At 35.9% G+C, this 20,567-nt stretch overlaps 1 protein-coding gene across 10 annotated transcripts in view; it reads right to left on the minus strand.

Moving 5' to 3' along the window:
• Positions 1-468: 468 nt before the first annotated feature.
• CCSER2 (coiled-coil serine rich protein 2) overlaps positions 469-20,567 on the minus strand; it is a 188,440-nt gene continuing 168,341 nt past the window's right edge. For 6 of the 10 annotated variants that reach the window (XM_050803815.1, XM_050803817.1, XM_050803816.1 and 3 more), the window contains one exon: positions 469-5,534. In XM_050803815.1, coding sequence (XP_050659772.1) covers positions 4,716-5,534 — 819 coding nt within the window. In that variant the 3' untranslated portion in view covers positions 469-4,715. Of the gene's footprint in view, positions 5,535-12,034; positions 12,075-19,515; positions 19,649-20,567 lie in introns of all 10 variants that reach the window. The other 4 variants (XM_050803820.1, XM_050803818.1, XM_050803821.1 and 1 more) reach the window with 4 other exon arrangements.

Genomic DNA, 20,567 nt, shown 5'->3' on the forward strand with positions numbered 1-20,567 from the left:
ATTCTTTATTCCTTTTGTTCCTAAAAATTATGTAACATTTCACTAAACACCTTTCTTGCCTCAAGCTATTTTGTATCCTGCTTAAAAACAGTAAGACAAAATAATTAAAATTACAAGTGTTTTCTTCCTTGTACAGCATTCTAAATCTAAGGTGCTACTGTTTCTTGAAATGTCCATTAACCATTATCCCAATATTCTAAGATAAAGCAGATATTTTATTACAATGGAAACAAAACTACTAGATCACTTACAGGATTTGTGAAGACACAACAACAAAATACTGATCAACTCCTGCTCAGTCAGGGCTTGGGTGTGAAGATGTGTGTGAAGAAGGCAGCATGTAAAATAAAGTGTCAGAGTTGGGAAAAACATAAGCAAATGAACAGTACCTTAGATCTTTGTGGGAAAAAGATATCAAAGAAAAAGTAAACTATGGGAGTCAATGTTGAGAAAGACAAGAGAACTTTGATAATTATGAACTTTATTTTTATTTACTATGCCAACATTTTCAGGAGACACTTTACATCTGTTTTTTAGAATTCATTTTACAAGCAAATTCTAATATACAGTTTGTACTCTAAACTGACTTTTAAAATCAATAGGAAAAACAATACTGCAGATATTATTTTTGCTCTTTGTTAGTAATGACTTAGAGACCTTACATTCTCAGGGTATTATTTTGTTAAGTAAATGCTTTACCAAGGAGAAAGTGGGTGAGCTTATTCCCAACAAGATTAAAACATGTATCTTCAGTTAATGACACAGTTGTAGATTGGTGCCCACCATCAGAATCATTTAATCAAAAGTATTCTCTCAAATTGCTGCAGCAAAAAACTTAAAGGGAGATGTGAAAGATCATTAGAAAACATAATTCAAGCATGAGAATTTAAAAAGTAACAAGGCCGTCATCCCCAAGGAAAAACATCAGGTAGTACAGCTATAATTAATTTTCAAATGTGTGCATAAGCATGCAAACATAACCACCCAAACGAATTTAAAAACACAAAAACTACTGTGTAAGATGGAAAGTAAATTGAAATGGTGCTGCAGTCTTATTGATCTTAATTGCAAGCCTGTTCGGTGATTTCAAAGTACATCCCCAGTACCCTAGAGACCAGGAAACCAGTATGACAACTCTGCTCAGAAACCAAGAATGCACCCCCGTGTCTGTAACACCATTTATGCTATAGGAACATTTGGAAGTGACAGCTGTAGGGGCATCACGCGCTCTTTGATGTACTGAGAAAAAAGTAAAATACTTATCAGGACAATGGAACATTCAAAGAAAACTTAGTGCTTTAATGGGAAAAGTGACATGCTGGGAATATAGTTCTGTGAACAGCTGTACTGATATCTTCAAACAGCAACAATTACAAATTTATTTCAACAAAGCCATACCCAACAGGAGGCATTTCGATATTTCAGGCACAACTCCAAGCAATTAAGCTCATTTAAAGTGCAAATCTGATATTTTCTTTCATATTCAGATTTTTACTTGTTAAAGTACTTAGTAAATTCTAATATATATATAAATACAATGAACAGTAGCCTATATGCCTGAAAATATTGCACAAATAAAAATGAGACTCCAAAAGAAAAATGTTAGCTGGTCTGTTATTAGAAACAGTCTAAATGACATAACTCTATAATCCTTTAATGCCTTAAAATCATCTGCACCTGTACCAATAAACTCCTTAGGCCAAGCTTTCTTTTAAAAATTTGATATGCATCCCATTAACAGCCAAATATCGAAGTCTGAATACTAATTTCCTCTTTTACAAATGTGAAACTTAACAAAGCCTATAAAATTTCTTCTTCAGGACTTAGAATTCATATACTGTAACTATTTTCATTGATATCACTAGAACTAAGACAATAAATGGTTTGTGTTCCTGTGGAGGAGGATTTGGCACAGAGTTGATTTACATTAATAGAAGCAATAAACACAGATCAAGCCAAATCTAAGATGATCTTTGATTATTCAGTAGAGTTACATCCTCACTTCCATTTCAGACTTAACATTTACTAAGGAGCAGACAAGCATGATATTCTTGCAGTTTTTAAGGAAAACTGCAGGTAAATACTTTATGTCATGCAAGCATCCTAGATTTGTTTTCTCTTAATATAGTATGCTTCATAAATATACGAGGAGCCTATCTTCGAAAAGATTAAGACTCAACAAAGGTACAGAAAAGTTGAGCTAATTGGTTAACATTTCTGCAAATCCAACAGGGAAGAAAAAAATAGAGAAAAATAGAATAAATGCATGGAGGAAAAAATGGAGAAAAATAAATGAGTGGAGTCAACATTTTTATGTAATGGACGATAAAGACATTTCCCTCAGACTAGGGAGTTAAAAATAAATTTAAAAATTTAGAACTTTTCCCTTAAGGATAAGGCCAGCTCGTAAATAATGTTTCATAAGGGTCTAAACCAACTTCTAAATAAACCAAAAACCACTAAGTCACGGTATGTTTTACTTTAGGGAAATACAGTATGATTCACATATTTGCAACATGTGAGAATGGTTTTCTTTCTCCTTCAAAATGATAGACTACGTATGCCCACTTACAACTGCAGCCATCATGGGTCAACTCCATAAACAAATAAGTGCTTTGCTGATTTGCCTGACTCTTAACAGTATCTGGACTACGTGAAGAATGTTCTGAACTTCACTGCTTCTCCATCAGAAGTGCTGGTACATAAGAATAAGATACTAGATTTGTGTTGCTCACCTCTTACCAAATCCAAGAATGGTTTCCATCCAGTGAATGGCAAATTCATCTGATAGGTAAGGGAATAATGGGTCAAAATGGTAGCAAACACTTCTTTCAAATTTCTACTAAAAGACTTGCTGTTGTTTTTCTTAGAAAGGGGCAATTTCATCAACATACATCTTTTAAAGGAACCTCTAGAAATTTGAGCGACTTTTTGGCCATAATCCTGTTTGATGCATTTTTGGTCAGCTGCTCAAAACATACATTCTCCTTGTAAGGTTATCTATCTGAAAGATACTAATTCATTTAAAGCAGCTGCAGGTCAACAACCTAAAGATGACATGATTTGGGAGAAGAGGAAGGCAGACTTACTGAACTGACAAGTGGCCGAAAGCATAATTAGGTTCGTGCACATGGTAGCATGGAGGTTCCACACCTACCTTCTACAGCGTATTAAAATAAGAATATTGTCTTTGAAATACCTTCTAGCACCTTTTTAATAAAACAAAATTTCCCATCTTCAATTCTATTTTTTTCCAAAATCTACCTTTAAAAAATTGTCTTTCAAAACTACACCATAGATGAGGTGTAGGAGTTGAGGTCAGGAGTTCGAGACCAGCCTGACCAACAAGGTGAAACGTCATCTCTACTAAAAATACAAGAAAATTAGCCAGGCATGGTGGCGCATGCCTGTAGTCCCAGATACTTGGGAGGCTGAGGCAAAAGAATCGCTTGAACCCGGGAGGCAGAGGTTGCAGTGAGCCGAGATGCGCCACTGCATTCTAGCCTGGGCGATGGAGCAAGACTCTGTCTCAAGAAACAAACAAAAAAACCCGAAAAATCACAGAAAAGGGAAACCTAGGAGACTGGGGAGGGTGGGGGGAATATTATGAACTCCAGCTTTCTCAAGATAGTCTTATTTAAATTTATTTTTCTCAAAATATTTTAACTTGTTTTGCTATAGAAAATAGTTTAAAATCCCTATATATGGTATATTTATATCCCATCAAAGTTTTGTGCAAATGTTTCAAGTTCATTATTTCAGTCTTCAGATATTAGCAGAAAATCAATAAATATAAATATTACAATTAAAGACATAATGCTGTGGAACCTTAAAATGGCTATCATGGATCCATAAACCCAAGGGTTCAAAACTGAATTATCAGCAAAACTCTAGCACCAACATATGTTACAAATGAATACATCTTTAGGTACAGGTTTCAAGATGTACCTCAAGCTCTCCAAAATTTACCCAGTAACAAATACAAATATAAATGGTATGTGTGTGTACATGTGTGTGTGCGCGCGCACCGCATGTGTCTGTAAAACAAGATGTAAAGGAATATATAACTGATTTGTATGTAATAAGAAACATTTTCAGCCTGGGGAATTTGGGAAATGAATCAATAGTAACATTAGCTGGCTGACCCTGGCAAGTAAAAACAAAACTTACATAGACTTTCCATTAAAAGCCTAATCTCCTTTATTCATCACAAAGCTTTTGCATAGACCTTTTAAATATACAAAACACTGGCCAGAACTCTGCTTACAGACTACCATCTTCCATTATCACCATATCTTTAGTTAAAATAGTAGCCATATTCACAGGAGAGACAAGTGAAAAGGGGTGAGGTTCTGACAACCACAATAAATACAGATCTTAACAGGACTAAACCAGCAAAGCACATTTCTTGCCTGCTCAGTAAAATATTATGAATTTTCTGACATGGAGAGGGATGGATAACATGATTCGGGCCTTTAGCAGGCCTCTGAAATGGGTAAGCAAACTTTCGTGTTTACCTGAGATAATTATGCTCAAATGGCATGTACTTCAACCAGAATATAAAATGAAGGAGCCAAACTAGTAGAAGCTTCCACATTTTAATTTAAGATTTGCAGGCTTTCAATGGAACCTCCACCATGGTAGCAAGCTGCACATAAAGCTATTACAGAACAGATTGTTTTTAAGAAACAAATTGGCAGGTGATGGCTATGTACTTAATGTATCTTTGGTTTAGGAAGACGAGAATATCGATTAGAGGCCAAACAATCCCCAGAATGCAAATTGCCATTCGGATTCTGCATGATTTCTTTTCGTTGTGTTAGTGGCCTTGGTATGCTTGTCTTGGCCTGGAAGCTTTGAGGCTCTAGTTGGGGGCTGTTTGTTTGTTTTTGTTTGAAAGAGCCTGAGGGGGGGCGGAGCTTAGATGCTTTCAGATTCTGATTATTTGCAAGATTTGTTTGACTAGATGTTGGCTGAAGTTTTGCTGAATTACATGTTGCGACTATTGGTGACTTTTTACAAGTGGAAGTCCTACTTGGAGATGATTCAGAAACTGGAGGCGGTACCAAAGAACTCAATATGGATGGCTTTAAAAGCTGCAAGGACTTGGGCTGAGACACATAACCCACTGGCGGAGACTGATTTCTTCCAACTCTCTTAGCCTGGTCTACTGTACTTGACTGGGGAGGTGTCTGAAGAGAAGTGGGTATAAACTGCATGTCACTAATTTGATTGTTTGCCAAATGATAAGGCTCTTGAGCATTTACAGTAATGTTTAAGTTTGCTTCAGAAGGTGTACTCTTAGCCACATCCATTGTTAATTGTGGGCCTGATGAAAAAGGCTGCTCTTCCAAACCATAGTTGCTTTCTTGTTGCAAGACTTGTGTAAAGCTTTCTTCCAGATGCGCAACACCCTGATGCATGTCTTGGATTGCGCATTCACTGTGGGCCTCGATATGTTGTGGCTTTATTAGTTTTCCCTGGGTGTGGTCTGTGGGTCTGGGAAGGCTGCTGGAAGGCTGTAGTACTTGAGGCTGTTAAAATTAAAAACAACATTAGCAACAAGTTATTTTAGAAATTCCACCCAGATTTAATATAAATACCAATTAGGCTATGTTGGTACTTATTATGGCTTTAATATGGAAAATATGTGGAGTTTCTTTTAATTAAAAAATGAACTGCAATATTCAAGCAAATTAGACACACACAAGAGTGATAATGCAAACAAAAAATGATACAGGCAGTAAACACTGAACAAGATCCAAAATTAAATGAGAAAAAGAAAACATTAAAATACTAATTTATTATAGAAAAATTCCTGCCATAATAGATTCGTTAGGTATTTTAAAACCTTAGAGCTTGACAGAATGATTCTATAGCTTTTGGTTTAACCTCCACAAAGCATTCAGGTGTTAACTGTGACCTTCAGAATACTACTTACACTAAAGTTAAAAAAAAAGTTGTATACCACATTAACAAGTGTTCTTCTGTCAAGAATGAAAATTACCAGCAGATAACAAGATTTAGAGTAAATACTATATTCTCAGTTTATGTGAAATTCTATATATTTAACAAATATAGGTCAAGATATTTAGCTAACGCTAATCTCCTTTTAATATTCTTGTTGAAAAGTTTCCAGATAAAATGTTTTACAGTTTATTTGGTCTGTCTCACTGCTATTATGGCTGACATGTGAAAAACAGATGTACTCTAATCAAAAGTAAACATTCATTTACTTGAATTTAGAATAATCAGCCTTTTGAATGATGGCTCAGACTAAAACAAATGTGAAGTTGTCTTTGACCGGAACTAAAGAACAGAAGCCTGCGACAACAAGGTTCTTACGGTCTATATGCCTCACACGTACTTCCCTGAAGCTCACTGTGTAGTTACGTTTCAAAAAAAATCAGAGGAACTATGCAATTTCCACGACTTGGTGGTATCTAGTAAAAAATACAAATCTTAAAACTATCTTTCAATGGCCCAAATAGTTAAAATACATGGGGCAGGGCCTACCAGGCCTGTCCTGATGCAGTGGTATTTGCTACAAATGCATAAACTCTCTTTCAATCTCTCTTCTGTCTCCTCTCTCCTCTCTCCTCTCTTCTCTCTCTCTCTCTCTCTCTCTCTCTCTCTCTCTCTCTCACACACACACACACACACACACACACACACACACACACACTTTCTTTAAATAACGTGGGCCAAAATGTCAAAGACTTTGGCAAAGGGCTTTACAACGTGAACTTCAAAGGGCCATTTCTCACTAATAACTTTTTTTTTGCTAAGATAATCTATGAATAAATCTACATATTAGCTCTAATTTCCCCAACAGATGGGGCGGATCTATTTATACTGCATCATTTGTGTTTTTTCAGTTCTTCCACCTCCCTGACCAGCACTGGACAATGGCTGCCCAGGATCAGCAGCCAGGGATTAGATTATGGCTGGATTGGGAGTGACTGAGGGCAAGGCTCATCAACTCATGGAGGAGGGTTGGCTGTGATGGCATACGGCTGACTTGCCATTAAAAAAAAAAAATCAAGACAGTGACTACTCAAAATTAATCTGTACAGAAATATGTCACATTAAATCATATTGCAGAATGTTTGAAATAAACAAGACAGCTCAATTGCTGCCTCAAGCTAAATATCCCAGACTTTAAAGTCACTGGGTGGCCGGGCGCGGTGGCTCAAGCCTGTAATCCCAGCACTTTGGGAGGCCGAGACGGGCGGATCACGAGGTCAGGAGTTTGAGACCATCCTGGCTAACACGGTGAAACCCCGTCTCTACTAAAAAATACAAAAAACTAGCCGGGCGAGGTGGCGGGCGCCTGTAGTCCCGGCTACTCGGGAGGCTGAGGCAGGAGAATGGCGGAAAAACCCGGGAGGCGGAGCTTGCAGTGAGCTGAGATCCGGCCACTGCACTCCAGCCTGGGCGACACAGCGAGACTCCGTCTCAAAAAAAAAAAAAAATAAATAAAGTCACTGGGTATTTTCACAGTACATCAACCCAAAAATTAATAAACTGTCCCGCAAAACAGAAGATGCTAAAATCACCACATAATTAAATCAACAGATTCTCCCTGGGGTTCCCTAGACAAAAATAACTGTACCAAAGTGATCAAAAACCTTGAAAGATTAGTGAAAAAATAGAGCAGGACCATATTAAACAAACGAAAATCTACCAAAGGGAATAAAAAGTAATCAGGAAGGAGGCATCATCAACTGGTTGGTTGAATGGGGATTTGTTTTCCCTTTTCACCCTCAAACATGGTAAGATATTCTAGTGCCAAGTTAAAAATCTTAAAGCAATTTAAGACTTCTGAAAATATCAGTGACAATTTTGGACTTTACTGTAATATGTCTACTGCCAATAAGAAAAAAAGGTATAAACGTGTGCTATCAGTGAAAAGCATAAAAAGATGATTTTTCAATTAAGACAGGTAATAAACTGATTATTAAGACAACCAACCTCCAGAAATGCCCAGGAAAGGGCCACTGTGAACTATAAATTTGTACTGTTTTGTACTCACCACTTGTACTGTTTTGATTACTCACAGTACTCAACTGACCACTGCTTATCAGAGAAATAAATGGAAATACAGCAGAGTCAGAAAGACCAAGCTATTTGTATTAAATGCAATAAAGCTTCATATCAAATATTAATGAATTAGAAAACAGCCAGTTTTTAAAGAATAACAAAATGTTGAGTCAACTGAGAGGAATTTAACAGTTTTATAAATAAATGTCTAAACTACAAGTTAGACATATATACTACTAGTGAATTACATTAACTAAATCAGTGGTTTCCATTGCTAAATAAAATTTTATATTTTTATTAAAAATTAATTTTGGTGGCATGATATAATTTCCCAAATCAATGTCTTATTTTATTATTTATTTGGTAACTATATTTGGAAGATCAATTCCACTACTGTAAAAACAAAAAGTCTCTTTCACGAGGAATAAGAAACACCTATAATGTGAGGAATAAGGAAACAACTTGCTCCTGATATGTGGAAGACTACATGGAAGTGGCTACCCACTAAAGACTGGATTGCCGCTAATTACACCTGCTAGCAAGTTGAACAACAAGCTACCTCTCAACCTCTAGCAAGCAAGGCAGAGATGTGTTCTGATGGCTTGTTGCTACAATTTCCCCAAATTCTAAACATTCAACTGTGTTAATATAAATGCCAGATATTAATTCATCTTGCCCACATCCACTACTACTTCTATGGCCATTAAAAAGATGCCCTCAGACATTTTTAGAGTGTAAATATAAAAAGATTGCATATCCTCACGGATAATATAAATAGGAATGAATATCAAAAACTATACACTTTTTAAATGTTTATTATGTATCATGTACTGTACCAGAAGTGAGAAAATCTGGAGCTGAACAAAACTTTGTTCCTGTGCTTCAGGAGCTTAGTGAGGGAGACAATAAGGTAAAGGAATGATGCGATCATGTCTTAAGCACAACAACATATGGGAACAAAAAGAAAACATGCCTGCCTGGAGAGGTCACAGGAGGCATACCAGAATGGTGAACAATCTGCCCTGAGTTTTAACAGGGTGAACAGGAGTTTATCAAGTAAACAAGAAGGAAAGAATATTCTGTGTAGTGAGCTAGTACATGTCAAACACAAAGGCAAAAAAAGACCATGCCATGTTCCAGTCACTTCAAATTTTAGACTGAATTTGAAAGGCTAGTGCAAAAGCATAGCTAAGGGCCAGCTCCTAAGGGACTCATGTCAGGCTAAGTAGCTATGACTTTGTGTTGTAGATGATGGGAGATGTGGATGAATTTTAAGCAGAGGAATCAGAATATCTAATGTGTGTGTTTTAGAATGATCACTCCAGCGGAACCAGTGAGGAATGTAACCAGTGGGGATGAAATTGTTAGAAAAACCATATCATAAGCTTTTTGGCATAAAATCTGGAGAGGACTGAAAAAGATGTGAAGGTGGGACTGGCAAGATGAGGTATTGGCTTGTATACAAAAAAGGCCTTTGGGGAGGCTGTCCACTAATCCGTGGATTTCATTGCCTCATAAGCCCACAAAACCTAGAGGGCAAAAGGAATCCCCCCACTACTGGGGGACTTCAGGAAAGATCTCGTATCTTAACTACTCCCTGTAGTCACAAATGAGTAAAACTTTAATCCTGAAACTTGTGGAGGAGTTGGTTACTGAAGCATCAAAACGAGGACCTATCCCCAGACTTACAGAGCTAAGTGCCTCTAACTGAACTCAGCAACTTCAAGTCTTACTTTAATTAGATATGTAAACTTCAGCACACCATTCTGATAATTCTCAGATTAAAAAGTTCCATGCGTCAAGGTCAAGAATGTCACCAATAGGCACTACAGGGTGGTTGTGCAAAAGGCTTGGTAGACATCTTTAATAATAATCGTAAATGTCTATTTTAGGCTGCTTTACAAAGATAAGCAGAGACTTGGAGCTCCTTATAGGCATGTACTATGCTTTATTCATTTTTTGTTATAGCTGGTATTTCTAGTATTTGGCACAAAGTAGGGATTAAATATATATTTGCTAGATAAATAAATAAGTGAATAAATATTAGTGGTATATTCAAGAATTACTTATTTGGCCAAGAATTACCAAACTGATTTAGGTCAATGATGAAGCATTAATGCTTAAATAAAAACTGGTTTCAAAAAATAAACACTGATGAAAAATAATCTGATAGGAAAAACCCATTGTTCCCTCCAAATAAGTCTGTGATTAGCTTAATGATTCATGTTTAGAAGGATAGCAGGAAATACTGACTGCATGTTATATGCAAGTACCTCTCATAATGACCTTTTAAAAGCTTAGCCACTAACTGTTTTTTATCTGAAGACTAGAAATAGGTTGGGAAAAGTGTCTTAACAAGCATTCAGCTACTAGAAAATTCTAATAATTAAATATGATTACATATGTAAAACATTTAGCATAGGACTTCCTAGCACATACTATGTGCTCAATAAATTTCATCTATGATTATTAAAGGATGTAAGAATGATGAGTTCAAGCCATAGCTATTTTGTAACTGGGTCTTCGAAACAAAAGTAAGTTCTTTAGCAATATAATAATAAACTAGAATATGAGGTTTCTAGGATTCAAAAACATATTTCAATAATGTCAACACTATCTATATGTTCTGAATCCATATCAAGCATATTTGATATGACATAGAAGTCAAGGCTCTTTAATTGCCTTCCTGGAGATAAGAACCAGAGCAAAGACATGCAAGTTTAGAGAGAACTTTCCAATGGCTCTACAAAGGAGGTGGTACAACACAATATTGAATCACTTAGCTTTTAGAATCAGGCTGATCTGAGTTTGAATCCTGGATCTATCACCTATAGATCTATCACTGAGGCGAGATATTGGGTAAAAATAATCCCACTACCCTGAAATGGAATTTCATAATTTACAAAATGAGGGTAATATCAGTATATATACTTCATGGAATTGTTGCAAATAATAACCAGTAACAGTACAATGCCTGACACATAAACACCTGAGAAATGTTACACTCTGGGCTCTTAGAGAACAGTGTTCCCTTCTTCCCAAGGGTATAGATCCAAACTCTTGAGTTTGCATGCATGATCTCTAGTTATCATGAGACTCCTAGGTGAAACATACTGTTCTTTTCTTTCTATAAATGAGTAAACTGGGGTCAAAAAATGTTAACATGTTCAAATTCAAACATTTTGGCAAATGGCAAAGCCAGAATTTGAACCATCAGAGAATTTCTTAAAATACAGCACTAAAATTTAATATTCTGTGCAATTTGATTAGTTTTGATGAGTTCACAGGCTTTCAGAATATGCAATATAACCAGATGATTATTTTAATATATTTTAAAACACTACAGGCAGATGTAATACCAATATTAGGGAACGAACTTTCCTGGATAATGTCCTATTTCCTTCTTAGATGATCTAGCCTACCCAGGATAACTTTCAGACACTATACTCAAGCCACACTATGGAACAGTATATCTGGAAAGAGGTGATTCCACAGTGACCTATTGGGGGAAACATAATGAACATGAAAAAAGGCATAGTAGTACCCACCAATGAGCAAAACAGTTCACCTTTACTGTTCTACAACACTTCAAAGATCTACAGCATTAGCATACGGAAAGGCACTCACGCCAGTTTTTGAAAGCATTCTTGTTCTAGGGTTATTAGCAAAAGATGGCAGCTAAAATGTCAAGTCCTGATGGAGTAAAAATATGTCAAAGTGTACCAAGTAGAAAGCAGGAAATGTTCCAAAGTGTAATAATGCTACTGCATGACAGACAGAATTTAGCTAATTTTTCCCGGGTACATACAAGTTTATTGTTATTATTAAATACATTTTAACCATAAAAAGGAAGGTGGAAATAGAGCCATCTGTAACATGCCTGTACTTTCATGCAGGCTCTGACATGCATATCATGCAAACTGGAAAAAAAAAAAACCAAAAAAGTGATTATGGGGAAGGTGGTAGGAAAAAATCCGAAATTGTACTGTACCACGCTTTGTCAGAGAAGTAATGGACTAACTTCTCAACTCCTTGCCAATGGCATAATGGGAGAGCAGAGACAAGAAAAAGACAGGACAATGGCATCAGAGACCACACACAACACCAAGGATTGCCATGACTGGGTGGCAGCCACAAGTATTTGCTTTGCTATTCTTGTGTTTTCCTAGGCATTATTCATTGTTTCATTTAATATATTTGTACATAACAAAAACATTAGATTTATACTTTCTTACTAATTTGTGAGTTAGTACAAATACTCATAAACTCAGAAAGGCATGTGTAAAACTTCTCACACTTAACAGAAATCACTTGAAGACTCTTACCAAACAAAATATTGAAAATAATTCTGATAAAATTTAATATTCATACTCCAAATACTTAAAAATTTTTAGTCCCAAGTAACCCCTTATGAAGGAGATAGAAATTAATTTTTAAATAATTTGAGAGGCTTCTGCATATTATAAAATTAAATAAGATTAAGTATGTGTTAGATTTATTTATGTATTTATTTATTTTTGAGATGGAGTCTTGCACTGTTCCCTGGGCTGGAGTGCAGTAGTGCAATCTTGGCTCACTGCAACCTCCACCTCCCAGATTCAAGCGATTCTCTTTGCCTTAGTCTCCCAAGTAGCTGGGATTACAGGCACCTGCCAGCATGCCCAGCTAATTTTTTTGTATTTTTAGTAGAGATGGGGTTTCGCTATGTTGGCCAGACTGGTCTCGAACTCCTCACCTTGTGATCCACCTGCCTTGGCCTCCCAAAGTGCTGGGATCACAGGCATGAGCCATCACGCCCGGCCAGTTTAGTTTTATTACTGCCATTGCATTAAGGACCACTAAAGGTATAATCTGATCTTAATCTGAATATGATGCAAATTATAAGTGAGGCTCTGCACATCAGTATAGAAATACTTAACTGTATCCCTAATACTGTATTACAACTAGATTTAAAGATTTTTGTTTTAGAGATCACATGAAGCCAATCACAGCTTCCAGTGCTTTTTGGGAAACAGGAATGCTCTTATTCCTCTGTATCTCAAAATGGTGCCTCTAGACCTCAGAAAACTGAGATAGCAGATTGATAATATAAATTGTTTATATATAATTTCTGAAATAAAGAGTTCAATGGCTTTTCTAAGTTGATGACTAATTAATCGTTTTTTGGTTTTTTGTTTTGTTTTTTTTTGAGACGGAGTCTCGCTCTGTCGCCCGGGCTGGAGTGCAGTGGTCGGATCTCAGCTCACTGCAAGCTCCGCCTCCCGGGTTTACGCCATTCTCCTGCCTCAGCCTCCCAAGTAACTGGGACTACAGGCGCCCGCCACCTCGCCCGGCTAGTTTTTTGTATTTTTTAGTAGAGACGGGATTTCACCGGGTTAGCCAGGATGGTCTGGATCTCCTGACCTCGTGATCCAACCGTCTCGGCCTCCCAAAGTGCTGGGATTACAGGCTTGAGCCACCGCGCCCGGCCGTTTTTTGTTTTTGTTTTTAAAGTATCACAGTGATTAAGAGGGACTTAAGCATTTACTACAGAGGCACGATCACTTTTAGATGATTAATTTCGTGGGTCTACATCTCAAAGACACAGAATCCATTAACATCTACCTCTCAGACGATGTAGAGTAGTTCAGGAAAAAAAACCTAAATGGCATCATAATAGTATAGTTCAATTGATGTGACCAACAGACACAGTATATTTATCCAGAGTACAAGAATACTATAAGCATTATGGCACAGGAAAAAAGACTGGCTAAAAAAATCTCACAAGCTGCAAAGCAGATTGTAATAAAATGCTTTATACAGAAATCACTAATGCTGCATTTCTCATAATTCCAAGAAACTAACCCATGCCTATGTTTGTGGAAGGCCTATTGGACCATGAGTTAGATGCACATTTCTAGTCAATTAACCAATGACTATACTAGATAGTCCTTGAAATTGGCTGCAAAAAGGTAGAAAATACCATATTCGATGTTAACCATATTTAAATTAAAAATGAGCATACACAAAATTGAATTAGTAAAGTTTTTTTACTGAGTTACTCAGTTTGCATTTCATTCAAAAATATTTTATTTTTATGAAAAGTCACTCCCAGAGCTAATTTCTAAGGAAGCTGAAGCTATTCTTATGTATAAAATTGATTACAGACACATATTGGAGTCAATCAGATTAAGCCTTGTTAATTTATACATTATGAGCATGTTTGACAATTCAACAATTGTCAAATACACATTTGACACATCAAGTGGCCTTCGAAAGTTCATATCCTTTAATTAAATGATATCCTTCCAGGAAGTCTATCTAAGAAAAGAAAGACACTGACACTGATTTATACACAAAGATAAAATGCTTACCAATATTCCTCTCAGTAACTAGAAACAACATTAATGCCCAATAGAAAAAAATCTAATTTAGAATATATCCATATAACACATTATCAAGTGGCCATTAAAATGTTAATTTCAAGGAATATTTACCATATAAAAATGTGTGTATATATATAAAATGATACTATGTGAAAAAAGCAGAATGACTGAAAATACATAAATTCAACTTTATAACATAATATTTAAAAGACTGAAAGGAAATATACCAAAATGTTTCTTCTAATTCCTCCATAGTGAGTCACTACATTACTATTATAAATAGGACAAATGTACATTTTGAAGCAAGAGTCATTGTATTTACAAAAAATATTTAAGGTTCAGACTCTGGAATTAGAACAGAATTATGGTTTGTTCACTTACCCTGAGAAAATTACTACATCATTTATTGATTTATTATTTATTTGCATCTTCCTTATTATAAAATTAGAATAATAGCTCTGACTCTGAGTTGTTGTGAGAATCAAATAATTTAAATGAAATGCTCAGAAAAGTACTTAAGACATTAAAAAACATAATAGGTATTCAATTAATATTAGTCTTTTCCCCTTTCTTAAAATGTATGGCTAAATTTTAAAAAATATACATAAGAGTTTCCTATAGGAATATTTGTGAAAGTGTAATTTTTAAGTAGCTCTTAGAAAGATTATCCAACTGTATGAATTTTAAAAGAACAATTCTCCAGCCAAAAGGACTAAAAGAATAAGGATAGTGAATTACTAAAGTGAGACAGCGCAGTCGAGGATAAGCAGGGAAATGGCAAAAGTGGGCATTCAGTAAGATCAACATTTTGACTGAACTGAGGAAAAGCTGACTCTGACAAAGGGCTCATTAGCCACTTAAGCCACTCTATTAATATTCAACAACAAAAATTTTTTCCTGCCACAGACAATTCTTAGGAGGCACCACTTAAAAATGGTATTTCTGCAAAATAAAAAAAGCTTTACTATGATTATACACACAAAATCTATGCACATTAAATTATCTACACTTCTTAGCCTTCATATTTAAAGTTAGTATATTAAAACCTAAATGCTGATATTTATATGGGCAAAACAGACCAATGCTTTTTTAACTGCAGGTTGCTAGCAACATTTAAAAAAATAGAATAGAGAGAAAAAATATGAGAGGATCAAATGGTTTAAGAGAAAGTATTGTCCCATGAATCTTTTATCCAAATTTTAAATATACATACACAGTGAATCGGGTTGTAAATACATACTTTCTCTCAGTAAATACATACTGGGCTGTCATGTAAAATAAATTTATAATCACTGCATGTCAAAAATGTTTGTGAAACACCCCCTGAAATTTGTAAGAGAAAGAAGATGTGACACAATATAAATTTGTCATTCTTAATAAAATTATGGTGGACACAACACTACATCAAGAAACTATCAGGCTATTACGACACATATAGATGCATTTACGTAATTTTTGTTGTTTTAAAATAACTTTTTCCCTTCCCACTAAGTCACTGCACATGGAAGGTAAAAATAAATAAGATTTCTAAATTTAGCAAGCAAGATACTAAAGAGCAAGTTTTAAAAGCTTAGTGAGACACAATAAGAAATTAAGTATTATTTCAAAACATACTTTTTGAAAAGTCGAGTATTCCGGTAAGTACGTGCTCTGGCAAGAAATGCTATTTGGAATTACCAGGAAGGCTTTCTACTTGCCAAAAGCAATTATTTTTATTAAATTTTCCTACTTTGAAGTAGGTTATTTATTATTCCCAATTTTACACAGTTGGAAATTAGAGTAGAAAGACTACACCAATGCCTGTTAAGTGAATTTGTACAAAAGCTCAAATCCCTACTAACAGTAGGAAAGACCTAAACGTAGATATTTTCTGCTAACCTAGAGAAAATTTAATTTGAAATAAAAAAGTATCATGAAGTAGAGACTAGTAATATACTTAAGAAATGTAAGTCAAAATTTCCTAAGAAAAATAATAAAGACCAGAAATTTCCATTTATCTCTATTTTCCTATATTTTTTTTCTTTTCTTTTTTTCTTTTTTTTTTGAGACGGAGTCTCGCTCTGTGGCCCAGGCTGGAGTGCAGTGGTGCGATCTTGGCTCGCTCTGCTAATTTTTTGTATTTTCAGTAGAGACAGGGTTTCACCGTGTTAGCCAGGATGGTCTCGATCTCATGACCTTGTGATCTGCCCGCCTCGGCCCCACAAAGTGCTGGGATTACAGGTGTGAGCCACCGTGCCTGGTCTATTTTCCTATATTCTTAAACACAGTATAAACACTGCTGTCCCCTACAGCTTTCTAGAATGACAAGGGCTAAATCCCTGTAAACATTATCTCCCTCTGAATATTTAGCATGGACTATCTTCATACTAGAAGGTCTACTATACTCCTGTAACTTAAAAAACAAACAGATTGCTCTTACTGAAGACTCACAGCCAAGCTTTACCTGGCCTCCACATTTAGAAGATAAAGGGAGTTCGGGCCGGGCACGGTGTTCACGCCTGTAATCCCAGCACTTTGGAAGGCTGAGCCGGGTAGATCACAAGGTCAGGAGTTCGAGATGACCACCCTGGCTAACATGATGAAACCCTGACTCTACTAAAAATACAAAAAATAAGCTGGGTGTGGTGGCAGGTGCCTGTAGTCCCAGCTACTCGGGAGGCTGAGGCAGGAGAATGGCATGAACCCGGGAGGTGGAGCTTGCAGTAAGCCAAGATCTCACCACTGCACTCCAGCCTGGGAGACAGAGCAAGACTCTGTCTCAAAAAAAAAAAAAAAAAAAAAGTCACCAAAGAACTTTTTAATGAAACATTGTAATGGAGAAATTTCTCAACTATCTTCCATTACTTAAGTACAATTAACCTCTCCAAACATGAGTACTAGGACCCACATATTGACTAAATGTGGAGACAAGTATCATCTGATTATAAGTTTAGTGTAGGAAAAGATCTGTTTCAAAACCCTCTGGAAAACCACTAGATTTATTCTAATAATTTCATACCTTTCTTTTCTATATTTTATAACTAAAAAAACCCCCTTTATTAGTAAACTGCTTTAGTTGTTCTCAGGGTGAATTCAAAATAGAGTAGTAGTTTAGAGCATATTTCCCCTCTAAAGGAACCTTTCAAGGTCATTAACAGTATTAAAAGGCTGTGAACAGGCCCTCTGGCCATTATTTCACATAAACAGGGTCCTACAAGTCTCAAAGATCAAATCCTAGGGCCAGTGCCTTCAGATGCATAGGCCGTGAGAACCTACTCAGGAAAAGACTCCTATACACACACAAACCCACACATATATATATATATTTTTTTTTTCCTAGAGGACTAATACATCCAAACTCTGGGGAATCAAAACTTTCTTTTTGTTAATCTGAAGATGCAGAGAAAGAAGATTTGATCTAGAGAAGTTAAAAAAAAAAAAAAAAAAAAAAAAGCAGATCTTACTAGTATTGCAGGAATTGTAGGATAATGCTGCTTCACAGCTGGAAACAAAAAGGAAAGCTCTGAACCCAAGAAGGAAGGAGAAGAAGCACTTGAAAATGGAGAGCCACTGACTCAAGGAAAAGATAAGAAAATTCTAATGCTATACAAATAAACCAATGAAATGGGTGTTTCTGATAAACATGTTTTTAAAAGTAAAGCAGAAACTCTATTTGTAATACAGAATAATTAATCCCAAACTTCAACTCTGTATTACAGCTAGCGAAGGACAAAGGGGGAGGAACATGGTGACAAAAAAGAATACAGGCTAAAAGGGTGCTTGAGTAAGTACACAGGTGGGTGTGTCAATCTGAGGGGAAATCTCAAACCTTGCTGTTTACTGACCACAAGCCTAAGAACATATTATAATTTGTTATATGTGCCCTTTGAAATTTCAGATGACTTGACTAGCATTTTAGTATGATTCTTTTTGTGTTAGGATTATTTAAACAGAGGAGAAAAGAAAGCAACTTACTTGAAGACCAGAGAAGTAAAAAGGAGGAGTTACTGAGGTGGTGGAAGATAGAAAAGGAGGACAAAAAAACTCCTTTTCTCATTGCTTCCAGTAAACAAATGAACTTGCTACTAAATAACATCATATAAAAGTCTACAGGAACTATTTTTCTTTAAAACAAAAAGTACAGAAGGGAAGGAGAGATGTAGCAGCCGAAAAATAAACTTCATGCCTTCTCTGGAATTCATGTCGATACCTCATACTTTTGGCTAATTCAAGAAATAAAATTTTCTTTAAATAAATCACATTCCTAATTACTTAAAATTTCCTCATTTACACCTTTGATACTTCACATGGAAATGGATAATGAAAAAACCGAATGAATCACAAATCAGGAAAAATCCTTAGAGAAGGCATAAAAATATCTCTGATTGACTGTATTTATATTTCGTTTTCATTAATAATAGCTTTTTATGGGTGACTTTTCAAAAAAGATAAAATATAACCAACTTACCAGGCATACTTAAGTACATAAAACAAAATAACCCACACTGTTTTGGAAAAGAGATTTAATGTAAACAAAAATTTTAAGGTCAAACAGTAACTAAATCATTAGAAATGTTAGTAAACCATGCATATTCAAAAGCCATTTCTTCTGTGCTGAAAAGCTGATAGATTACAAAAAACATCTTAGTTGTTTTAAACCACTTTTAGAAAAAACAATTAGAAATATATTTATTTTAGATGACAGTGAAATGCAATCCAAGCCCTTAATTAGGAAATATTATTTAAAGAAATGTGCAATGGTCTAGTAAGCCTGCTCCCTACACATTATGCATCTGTCCATCATACCATTGTAGATCGCATGTACACTTTTTAAAACAATTAGATAACACAACAATTTTTATTCACATATTTCAAGGTTTGAAAATGCATTAAAGACAGATGCATGTCAGTAGGTCTAGGGTCACTGGCAATAGGTTTAAACAGTATTAGAATGAAATTAACCTCAGACAGCTTCCATAAGGCTCTAAGTAGAGGTCTGTTTACATGCAGTAAAAGGAAATGTTAAGAGAGGAGACCACAGAGAGTGCTGCTTTAGCAGACACCTGCAGAGCACTCAGGATAGAAAAGGAGGTGCTGGGGAGGAACAGGTCATGCAGAAGGGAAGTACCATGAAGGGGAAGCCAGAGCAGGATAGGAGTGAGAGACACAGACTCACTCTGTCTGCGGTGCGGTGGAACAGTCCGTGGGATCCCCTGGAAGGAGCCCTGCCAAGGAGAGAAGGAGGGAGCAGAATACCCACCCTGTGCAGAGAGAGATGGGGTAGGGAGGTATAATAAAAAAGGGAACCAAAAAATAGAGAAACCAAGTCATACTTTGTTTTATTTTTAAATAACATAGAGCAATAGTGTTAACGAGAAGACAGATGTCATTTTTTAAAATACAGGCAGCTCAAATTACTAAAAACACATCATAATCCAAACCCAGTTATTTTTAATATTTTTAAAAATTATTTTCCTCTAATATTTGTAGTACAATGTACAAGAAATAATATATTCTTTCTGGTATACATTACATTTATCATCATATATCTCTTGTTAAAGTAGCAGATTCCAGTCTTCTGCAGAAAAGGAAGGAATTTAAAGGGGGAGATAGATTTTAGGTGTTAAACACACAGAAAATGCAACAATTTGTGAATCAGGAAATACAAAAAAATCATCATCTAAAAATTTTTATTTCAGCTGGGTGCAGTGGGCTCACGCATGTAATCCCAGAACTTTGGGAGGGCGAGGCGGGTAGATCACGAGGTCAGGAGTTGAAGACCAGCCCGACCAAAATGGTGAAACCCCATCTCTACTGAAAATACAAACATTAGTCACGTGTGGTGGCAGCTGCCTATAATCCCAGTTACTCGGGAGGCTAAGGCAGGAGAATCGCCTGAACGTTGGAGGTGGAGGTTGCAGTGAGCCAAGATCACACCACTGCATTCCAACCTGGGTGACAGAGCAAGACCCCGTCTCAAAAAAAAAAAAAAAAAAAAAAAAAAAAAAATTTCTTCTGAAATCACAAGTTTTCAGAGGATTAGCAGGTAAAAAAAAAAAAAAAAGAACATTAGCTAAAGTTAGCAAAAGCGACACAGCATTAAAAAAGATTTAGGATGTTGTAATGTGACATGCAGGCCACAGGTTATGTGGGCATGCTTTTTAATTTGAATAACTTGTG

This window comes from Macaca thibetana, chromosome 9 (assembly GCF_024542745.1).
Source record: "Macaca thibetana thibetana isolate TM-01 chromosome 9, ASM2454274v1, whole genome shotgun sequence".
In the NCBI taxonomy this organism is placed as follows: domain Eukaryota; kingdom Metazoa; phylum Chordata; class Mammalia; order Primates; family Cercopithecidae; genus Macaca; species Macaca thibetana.